The sequence below is a fragment of the Frankliniella occidentalis genome, unplaced genomic scaffold (assembly GCF_000697945.3).
Source record: "Frankliniella occidentalis isolate FOCC.00 unplaced genomic scaffold, Focc_3.1 Scaffold11, whole genome shotgun sequence".
Classification (NCBI taxonomy): Eukaryota; Metazoa; Arthropoda; class Insecta; order Thysanoptera; family Thripidae; genus Frankliniella; species Frankliniella occidentalis.
This window is the reverse complement of record NW_026267141.1, coordinates 1,877,175-1,888,022: the sequence shown is the minus strand read 5'-3', so window position 1 is coordinate 1,888,022 and position 10,848 is coordinate 1,877,175. Positions and strand designations below refer to the sequence as shown.

Genomic DNA, 10,848 nt, shown 5'->3' with positions numbered 1-10,848 from the left:
ATGTGACGTCTGTAAGTCAAATATTGGTCACAATGGGATCAGGGCTCAAATTCATCCATGGTAATGGTTGTGGTGTGATTTTGGCAGTTAAATAATACCCATTTTAAATTAAATAAAAAATAAATTAAAGAAACCAATGAAATTGAAGAACTGAGTCCCTTTTACTGGTTGGTAAGTTAGAAATTTGTTTCTTTGTTTGCAGTTGGCAAGTATGTCTTAAAACATTAAAGAAAGATTATAGAAAATACGCATTTTATTTGATGAAATTTATGAATTAACAACTTTTAGGACAGCAGACAACTGCCACACTATTTTGGAGTTAAGGGGAACAGACAGTAATTGGGAATACCAACAACATAATTTGTCTTCCTGAAGAAAAATATGCCACTTTAAATATCTTGTGAGGCAATTACCAAAATTTTTGTTAGATATGTCTAAAGTGTGCAATATTTTCTGTTAAGCAAGAGCTTTAGATCATTGTCACAAAAATTATTGACTCTAAATTAACTGCTTGCAAAATAAAGGTTTGCCTTGGGATTCATTTTTTTTTGTATTTTCATGGATTGTATAACAGCTCTGTCCTTAATTAAGACAAAACTAAAGATGGTTATATCTGCACTTTCCCATGGGGAATTTGAAATTTTCTTACATTTCTCACAGAGAACTTGCATATGCTTTTACATTGGTAATCACACATCTATGCAAATAACAACAGGAGGTTTAACTAGTATTCATATCTTCACAAAATAAACAACAATGAGCAAACTACATAAAAATAGTTATAGTCAAGGTTTATAATTACTTAAAAGGTTATCACAAAAGCTAGAATGCCAAATTGTAAGAAACTTCATTTCTTAATGCATTCAGAACATTGGTAATTTTTTATAAAATACTAGTAACAGAAAATAAAAACTAAAAAGAAAAGAAAAAAAAGACTTGTCTGATGCAACTAAAAAATTATAGGGTTTGGTGTATCAACAATCAGAAAATATTGGATGGGGATTATGTGATGCTAATTACAGGAGAAGAAGAGACACAAAACAGAAGGAAGTACAAAATTATAAGAAGAAAATAGGTTGTGTGCCTGTTAAGTTAAGATAAATAGAATTAGATAGAAAATGTTTAAATATACCGCCTCAACAATAAACATTCAAATTATCAATCCTATTTCTGATACAGTAGCAAAATTTTTTTGGAGGTTTAGCTGAGTTCAATGAAATCATAGAAATGAGACAGGTACAACACGCTTCACAGGAAGTAGAGGTTTGAATCAGGCTATGTGCATCAAAGAAGTTTCACATAAAACATGACGCACTAGCGTCAAGGTCATACATCACAGATATTTTCATTTTCAGTAACCTGAAGAATTACAGCATCACAGCACCTAAGGCACAACAGAGCATGCCCTCCCATCTAAATACCCTGCCTCCAATTCTGTTTCATCTTCTGACTCACTTATTGAGAGATCAACAATAGCTTTGCCCCCAGAAACACATGGGGCAGACAATGTAGTATTTTGAGGCACAGTACTATGATCTTTATCATCATCTTCTTCAGGATTTGTTGTCTCTTCCAGTCTTATCAGTTCCTCCTCCTGCTGGCCCATCCTCTTAACACACAAATTGAGCATTTTACCCGCATTGATGGTGAATGAGCTGTCAGGGCCTAGATAATTGCAATAAATTGGATTCAAAGAGTAACTATGACATCAGAAAATGATAGTGGTAACACTAAAGGAAACATACCATTAAAAGTTGAGGAGTTCTGAACAATTTGGTGGACATCCTCTAAGAAATCCTTCCTACTTCTATATTTTCTCTGTCTTATGTTTTCTCTGATAGTTTGGAGATCCATGGGACGTGAAATAAGTGTATAATAATGTGGTAAAACCTTAAAAAGAAAATTTTAACGAATTCACATTTTTGTTGATGTACCAAAATGTATCATACATATACTTGGATTGTCCATCTCACCTTGGCATTAACTGGAAAATGGAATGGATCACTATCGGGTAAATCTCTCATCTCATTTAAAATTCCTTCAAAAGCATTAGAAAGGAGAATTAAAGGATCTACTCGTCGGCGATTAACAGGCCTTTGATATTTTTCTAAATAGTCACAATGTTGGTCAATCATAGCCCGTTTGCGTTTGCGGACTAGGTCTTTTGGAACTCGTAGAACTAGTGTTTTCTTTTTCATTTCCTCAGCTCTCTGCAAATAAAACATCATGGAAATTATTAAGTAAGTGCACGCAGTATCACATTTTGGAGCAAGAATATGATAAGAAATACTGTACCTTAATGAGCTTCACACTAAGTTTCAGTTTAGTGCCATCAACATTTATGAGATTCTGATCGTCAACATTCATCTGTTTCTGATATTCTTCCTCTTCTTCTTCAGTCATTGCCACATTTAGAGGTCCAAAGTACTGAGGACAGGCCTTATTGCCCTTTTTATGACCAGGCTGTAAGTTTTCAAAAATATGTTAATCGTGCAGGGACCAGGACCACGGCACATGATACAAATTTAACATGTTGATTCACATCAACACAAGTTTTCAAAACTTACATTACCACAAGCCCTACATCTTCGCTTAGGGTCAATACGCGAGTTCATTGATTTCTTGTTTGGCGGACTGATGAAGGCTTTTGAAGTGCTTTCCACTCCTTGAACTAGATTGTCTTCATGGGACTTCATAACAGATCCTGGTTCTGACATAGCCTTACTTGAATCTTGCTTAAGGCCTGCCAAAAGAATAAAATTATGCACACAGATCACAATAGCCGTTCTTCAAGTACGTGAATCAAAGACGCTTACCTAGAATTTGCTCACGCTGTTTAATCCTCTGAAGCTGAGTTTCAATATTACGCTTTTCTCGTAACATTTTCTGTTTTTCCGCACTTTCTAGTGCTGCAAACTGACTAATGAATGCTTCATCTTTGGTAGCACGGATCTTTAGATAAATATCAATAACAGAACTTTTCCTAACAAACTCGACGCGGGTATATTCTTTCCCATTGGAATCCCGGAATGTTCGATTTATTTTCAACACTCGATCTGTAGCAAAACAAACTAGTTAGGTTTACAGATATTTTAAAATGGCAAGATAACAATATTATACTATTGAATAGTACTCACCAGGTTGTGGTCCACTATGAGCATCCTTCAGATCATGCTTTTTCTTTTTGTCTTTGCTGGTGCTCTGCTTTGGGGCATTTTCATCCATCATCATTTTAACGAGGTCTTCTCTTTCTTTCTCTTCATTTTCAGTGCGAAGCTATAAGAACAGAAAAAATTAAATTTCAGGGAAATGTATGATATAAATTCTTTCTACAAAAGCAAAATATGCTTTGGGAAATGATCAATTTAATAGTAATTCCAATTCCATACCTCAGAAAAGCTCCTTCCATTAGAAATTAGTTTTTCTAGAACTTTGCCCATTTCCTCTACATCAGATCCATCATCATCAGTCACGTCCTCCTCATCTGATGACAATTCTTCATTTGACTGCAAAGTTTGATTTTGAAGGTCAAATATTCTTTGACACTCTTCTTTGTATCTATGAGATGAAGTTTACAAAATACAATTGGTGAGAATGAGTAATGACTTGAATTCAGCGCAATAGCAACATTTACTGATATTCAGCATAGGAATACAGTGAACCAAAAAAAAACTTACTTGGCAACATGCTCAGCTGTAGTCATTGGTCTAACTTTGGGCCCCTTGGCAACTCTACCTCGTCCTCTACCTTTTTTCTTTGAAGCTGTACGAGCAATCTCTATAAGTTCCCAAGGAGAAAGTCTTTTAATCTGTCACAGAAAATAATTCAAGAAATTATTGTGTAACAGATAACTGTACATCACTCTAGTTCTGCCCACTTTAAAGTGATTTAAAGTTATTCAATTAAATTCAACAGAAATTATTTAAGGCAATTCAAAAATAATAGAACAATTCAAAAAGTTCAAGGCAACTTAAGCTTATTCAGTAAAATAAAGTCTCAATACTTCAGTACAATTTAAGAACAATTAAAAAAATGTAGTCTAATTCAATCATATTTAATTCAAAAAATTTGTGCACCCAATTCACAAGTTATTTCCCTACATAAATATATAGTTTCAAGAGTAGCCAAAGTTTATACCAAAGCAGTTGTTGGTCTCCTTACCTCTTTATCAGGAACACCCATCTTTTTCAGAAGTACCTTAGCATTGGTCACAGATGGCTTTTCACGTGCAATATTAGTAGAAGAATCTTCTACTACAAGCTGCTTCTAAAGTAATTGATTAAATGGGTTACTTCCTAACTCTCTTCAGAGCTACTTAGACACAAATACCAGAACACATACCTTTGGTTTGTTGGATCGCGTCAGATAAGAAAACCCTTCACCACAGCCAGTAGGATCTGCTATACCAGTCAAATCCAATAGGCATTTGCCATTCATTGACTGAATGAATCCTCTTGTCAAGTTCCATGGAGCCACTTTAACTTCGTCATCTATTTTTAGTTGCAGTCCTTCATCATCATCATCTTCTTCTTCAGGTGGCACGAAAAGCATATTGCCTCCATAACCAGCATCCTAGCATTGTGAGGAGATAAATAACTGTCAGACTGCTAATGGTAATTAAAGGAATGGCGTTGAAGAGGAAAGACCAGAGAGAACTTTTACCTTGAGTCTTTGCAGGGCTGCCAGCATGCTGAATTGGGCGCAGCATTGTTCTGGAGTCACCATACTTCTCAATTCTTCCTCACTGGGTAAACGGAAGTCAGGTCTTAAGACCCAGCAATTAGAATCCATAACTGAAAGAAAGATATGATTGGTTACACACTATGGAAAATATAAAGACTAGGAAGAGTAATGATATCGATTAGAAACCTACAGTCAACTCTTTTAAAATCTGAGCATAATTTCAAGCATTTCCTAATATTCAAATCATTAATATCTGGGAATGCCCTTTTTATTTCTTCCATTTTCACCCACTGTGGTTTGTCTGGACAGTTGAGAAACATTCTAAATATATGGAGCTGTCAAAATAAAAAGAATTTGGTTTAATGAAGAAAGAGTTACAGTAAAGACATCCACTTGTACATAAGACAAGGCACTACCTGGAGAAAGTCTCTTGTGAAATTTGTTGCACATCTTGAATTTGGTGCAGGCACTTCATATAAGGGACACTGTTGGCCAGCCACAAATAGAGCATCAACCTCTCGGATAGAGAAACTGTGTCGAGTTCTAATAACCAGAAAGTCTGTTTCTTGTATTTTATGTTCAAAAATGGGACAACGGAAAAGGTTGTTCTCAACTGCCTGAACACATTGACCTTGGGAGAGAACACCCAAAAATGGTGATGTATGGGGGTACACAACATCTCCATACTTATGAGGGGGAGGGCCTTGATCTTTGCTGGCCTTGCGTTTATAATAATTTATAACTTTAGAACACATGCCACACTGAAAAATAAAAATACAATACAGTAGATGTAGTAGGATGAATGAGTATACTGTTATAAATGTAAAAATTTATTTAATTTTATATTACATACCTCATTCATAATCAATGGATGCTCCTCACTAAACTCTACAAGTACAAGGTCACCATCTCTTCCAGATAAATCATCTGGTTCTCGCATGAAAAACACATCACCTCCACCAGAAGCTTGTCTTTCTTCTTCTCTAGCCTGAGCAGAAAAGATCAAGATTTTAGAGAAATTATTCGAGTATTTTCATTCAGTGAAGATTAGGGATGATCACAGATACATAGAGTGATCAGATTAAATTTTCACCCTACTAACCTGAGCTTTCAAGCTGATCTCTTTGCTCAATGAGAATACTGGATGAGAAACAGGATTTGCAAGACGACCATGAGAATATCTTTTCAATGAGGGCCTGTGGAAGTTTTGCAGCCGTACAACACTAAAGTGAGTTGGTATGAAAGGCGGTCTCAACTCTAAGGCTGGGGTTGAATGTTGAATGATTTTTCCTATGGGTTTTAATCTTAGTGATGTATCGGAAGATTTGATGGCATAATAGCTAAATAATAATAGTAAAAAAAATATAAATTGTGGAAATAAAATTACCCAGAAACTTATTTACTGAGGTAGAAAATGATGATTAAGTACCTATCATTTGACACATTAAAGGGGTCTTCAAATGAGTACCGTGGTTCATCATCTTCACTAATAATCCTAATTCCAGTCTTCCCAATGACTATTTTTGAGCTTTTTATCCGTGGATGAGACAGTTTGATTACACTACTTTGTTGAGTAGACCATGATTGATGTGCATCAAAAACATCTTCTGGTACTCCCAGAATGAGATTGTCATCACTTGGGTCTAGTGTTGGTAGCCTAGGTTTTGGAATTTCTGGCATATTTTCAGCATCCCATATGACCTATAAGTTGAAATACATTTTATATGATTGAAGGCCTGACAGAAGATACATAAGCGCTGATCAACTTAAAAGTTAATTCTACATGTTCCTTACCTCTTTTTCCCACAACCCTGAAGTCAAATCCTCATTTTCAAATGGAAGAATGGCCTTTGAGGAATTGTCATCATTTCCTTCCTTAGATGTAGGAATTGGCATACAGTAAGGAGTTTTAAAAACACTGTTTCATAGAACAGAAACATTAGCATATTTAAGAATTATAATTTTAGACATTACAATAAAGATATTAATTTACTCACAATGGTCTGTTTGGGAAAAGACTACGGCCTCTTGGACCTTGTAAGTATCCCGGTAATCGGTGCTGCATAGTGTAATGGGAACCTATGAAACTTTTATCGGGTTGTGACTTTCCACCTACTTTCACCCATTTTAATTTCATTTGTTTCAGATCCTATAGTGCAATAAAAAAAAAGTATGCAATAAAAAGAGAGAATAAAACACATTTCATCATTAGATAATGAACTCCATACCTCTTGTGTTTTGTCACTACAATTCCAAATGACGTCTTTCTCCCACTCAAGCTGGTTTACCATAAGGAAAGCATCGTCAGGGAAAACCTTATCTTGACTAACACAGTCTTCAGGCTTCAATTGAAAAATTAGTAGAGTTATAAAGAAAGCGTTCAGACACAAAGTAATTTAGAAATACAACTCTACAGAAAATTACCTTATCTTTTAATTTGAATCCATAGGTAAAATTTTTGAAGTCAGTTGATTCCAACCGATCATACCATAACTGAGCAGGACCAAACCGCCAGTCAGAGACAATAACATCTTCACTATCTTCAGTTCCTTCTTCACATACTTTGAATTCAGTTCTAGATTCAATAGACTTGTCTTCTACCACCTCTTTGCTAGGGGAAACACAGGGTTGTTCCTAATGGGCATAAGTTATCAATTAGAACACGCTGTCAGACAATAAATTTAAAGAAGGATTTTAAAAAAAAACCTACAAACCTTTGATAAGTTTTCCAAAAAAATTACATCAATTGCTGGATGAAGCCATGGCATTTCACAATCATCACCAAAGTCACAGGCACCAGATGAAATATACTGCTGCATCAATCTTTTTCTGTTTGATTTGGAAGAGTCCTCTTCATCATCTTCCCATTGACGATTCTGAACAGAATGCCAAACTTCTTGTAAACATTTTGGCTGTCAAGACACAAAAGAATTTTTATTGATATTTATTTTCTAATACATTTAAATTGTTTAGTTGGAATGTTTCAATAAATGCAACACAAACCTTTTCTGCCTCAAATGCTGTCATCAGCTGGGCTAAGCCAGCGTACTTTGATAGTAACAGTTTTGGCAAAATCCCATTAGATTTAATTATCCTATTAGGAGGATGGCTTGGTACAGGGAACGGTACACTTGGCGGCACACTTTTAACTGTAACAGTGGCCTTGCTTTTCGGTGGTGCAAGAGGGGGCACATTTTCAACTGTGGCATTGCTATTAGGTCTATGCCGTTTAATTATTATTTTAAGAGGAACATGATCCAAGGATCGCTTAGCAGATGGTTTACCGACATCTGCTTCTTTGTCTTCATCACCCTCAGCCATTACAATCTGAAATACAGATGCCAAAATGAAAGCAAATAATCATGGGAAAAGCAATACAAAAATAAACATTACACCACAGAACAAAATCAGTATGACCAGAGGTACAGAGCAAAATAAAATGTGGTACAGCTAAGTTTCTAGAGACAAGATGGAACTCAAGAGAACAAAAGAGTACAGTATTCTGCCACAAAAATGATACAAGAAGCAAGAAGAACACACCAATTAATCAAAATAATATTGTGGCATAACAAAGGAAGCAAAAGCAACCAATAGGCTCAGACAGCTGTATGTTAAATGAAGTGATGCAACATTTTTTCGGCATAGAAATTAGTTGTCACAATAGTATTTGACGAGGCGATTATCGTACGTTCAACTTTGCATTGGAACGGCGCACATTACGTCAATTTAAGACGACTCTATAACGACAAAGGTTTCCTAACCTATACTGGGAGCGTGGTTGCTACGAAAATCCTGCCCCTACAGCCCGCGACAATATGGAGCCGATGAAGGACGCACATCAGAGGCAACAAGAACACGTCCTAGGTGTCACGCTAACAACTCCTAAACGACGATATTGTGCGTTTCTCCAGGAAACGCCCCGGCTCAGTACTAAAACGCAACAACGCGAGGCCAACCAAGCGACGCCCGACTCGAGAGTGGCTCAGCAACATCAACATCACTGTTTATGTTTACAATGGCGCATCGTCTGCTACGGGAGAGGCTGGGTTACACCATTAGAAATGGAAACGCACGATCCGAAAAGTGTCACTCTCAGGTGTTGCACGTATTGTCTTGTTTTCACAGCAAAATCACCATGAAAGAAAATGAACGACATTTTTGGGGGCCAGTAAACTTTATGTTCTTAACCTACAAGATAAGACCGAAGCTTTCGCGTGACTGTATGACTGTAGCTGAATAATACCTTTGAGTGGGCTATCTAAAGAATGTAATTTGTATATAATTATTTTGTATTAAGTCTGATATCGTATCAATATTTCATTGAGTATTTGTTATTGATAGCATTTTGCGTCTTGTTACTTTTCGATGCTTTTTGGCTTACGGCACGGCCTTTTTTTTTCGGGTGGTTTAATAAGGCGCTTCTGGAAACGCGCGAGATTTGCATTTGCAGTGCGCGGGATATGTTTGGCGGGAAATGGCAATGATAGGTTTTGTTGCCAGACCTTACAGAAATGTTAAAGTCTGCATTATGTAGACAAAATCTGGAACGAAACCATATGTTGCTCATATTTTCCTTTCCCTTCTCCATTTTAGGAAGTGTGATAGCAGGGGATGTTGAAAAGTAGGAGTAAAACACAATGTAGACATCAGATTCTTTTATCTCACTTTATTATGGAAAAGTATAAATAATCTGCAATGTTCTAAAGTAAGGTTCGTGTTGGATCACAGTTATATACAAAATAAATTAGTGTTTATTTTGCTGTTGGTAAATAACAGCCTTGGGCAATGAGTTTGAATCAGATAGAGAACAAACAAAGGATTGCTTTTTTTTCAGTCTAACAAAAGTGCATATTCAGAAGGGTTTTGGTTGGTGTTAACAGGTAGAACTACATCAACATTGATAATGCCATTGTTTTGATTTAGATGGTGTTTCTATTCTATGAATAAAGGCGCACAATTTCGTTGTTAAATAAAAGAAAGTCCTATTATACGCACTATAATTAACACAAAAGACATTAAAGTATTTGTACATGCCCATTAATTTATAAGTAAATTCTGATTTGAAAGGGGAAAAACATTTTCCTAGAGCAAATAAAAGCATAATCAAACACACAAAACCTATCACACCTCTCTGTTTCTTAAATAAAAAGGATCACTCAAAACATCATGTATTCGTCTTTTTTATGTTTCCTAATACTGTTAAACGAAGAATGTCGCGCTGTGGAGTTTTCCAACAGAGCTTGTAAAGCCGAAGGTTGTCCTGATACACATAAATAAATTAATAATAAGTTATGAACTGAAGGCAGGCGGGACTGGAGTTCCGAGAGGCCCATCACGAGATGCTGCGATAGTCGCGGTGGGCCTAACGGGAACTCACTTCATACCCTGCTGCAGTTGTGCCCAACAAAGGTGCTACAAATTACATCACAGGAGTTTCAAATCCGTAAACATGTTACCAGCACAGTAACAATACTTCAGTCAGAGCAGTACATTTAGATAATATACTTGCAACACATTTTACAAAGGAATGCAACATAAGACTACAGAGTCTTTTGAGCACACACTAAGACAATAATTGCTTTCGATGATTGTGTCATGGGATAGAGATACAATCAAGAAACTGCTTTCTATTCTACAGTTATCCTAATTTTGTAGCACACTGCATGTCTTCAGAAAGCATCTGAAAATAATCAAACTAAAAGTATACATCTTTTCAATAATAATCTTTAGAACAGAAGTTAAATAAATAATATTAAGGAAACTGTACGAGCAGCAGTTTAAAAAAACAAGAATTAGCTGAGGCATTCATTATGATCAGTTACCTAACATAGACTTCTATACCAAAATAATCCACTGAAATTCAAAAAAAAAAAAAAATTACTTGTCACTAAAATAAAAAATAAATAATCAAGAATAAAGATTAGTCACATTTGCAGTGGTCTATTAGAGGAAGCTAGTACAGTTAATGCGTACCAAGCCAAGATGAGCCTGTTTTGCTACCAAATCGCAAAAGCTTATGTTCCTGTAACCAGCCATAATCAACAGGTAATCCAAATTTTTTCGTTTTCCTTCTCTGTACATATCAGACAGTAGGGGGGTCGGAGATATGGACACTGCAGCAGGCTGTGCAGGGCTGAGCAGGCCCTGGACTTCCCTAGACGGGTG

The 10,848-nt window shown here is 36.1% G+C and overlaps 1 protein-coding gene across 1 annotated transcript; it reads right to left on the bottom strand.

Moving 5' to 3' along the window:
• Positions 1-235: 235 nt before the first annotated feature.
• Positions 236-8,859, bottom strand: LOC113207353 (transcription initiation factor TFIID subunit 1). The gene is made up of 24 exons (XM_026423880.2): positions 8,445-8,859; positions 7,687-8,010; positions 7,398-7,595; positions 7,108-7,317; positions 6,912-7,025; positions 6,681-6,832; positions 6,478-6,601; positions 6,113-6,384; positions 5,786-6,023; positions 5,537-5,671; positions 5,100-5,444; positions 4,874-5,018; positions 4,663-4,793; positions 4,342-4,572; positions 4,162-4,266; positions 3,678-3,808; positions 3,390-3,558; positions 3,138-3,276; positions 2,817-3,056; positions 2,568-2,743; positions 2,296-2,463; positions 1,974-2,210; positions 1,746-1,890; positions 236-1,665 (listed from the first exon to the last, which is right to left on the bottom strand). The coding sequence occupies exons 2-24, from the start codon at positions 8,002-8,004 to the stop codon at positions 1,385-1,387; spliced, it is 4,404 nt and encodes a 1,467-aa protein (XP_026279665.1). The 5' UTR covers positions 8,005-8,010; positions 8,445-8,859; the 3' UTR covers positions 236-1,384.
• Between the last annotated feature and the right edge of the window lie 1,989 nt (positions 8,860-10,848).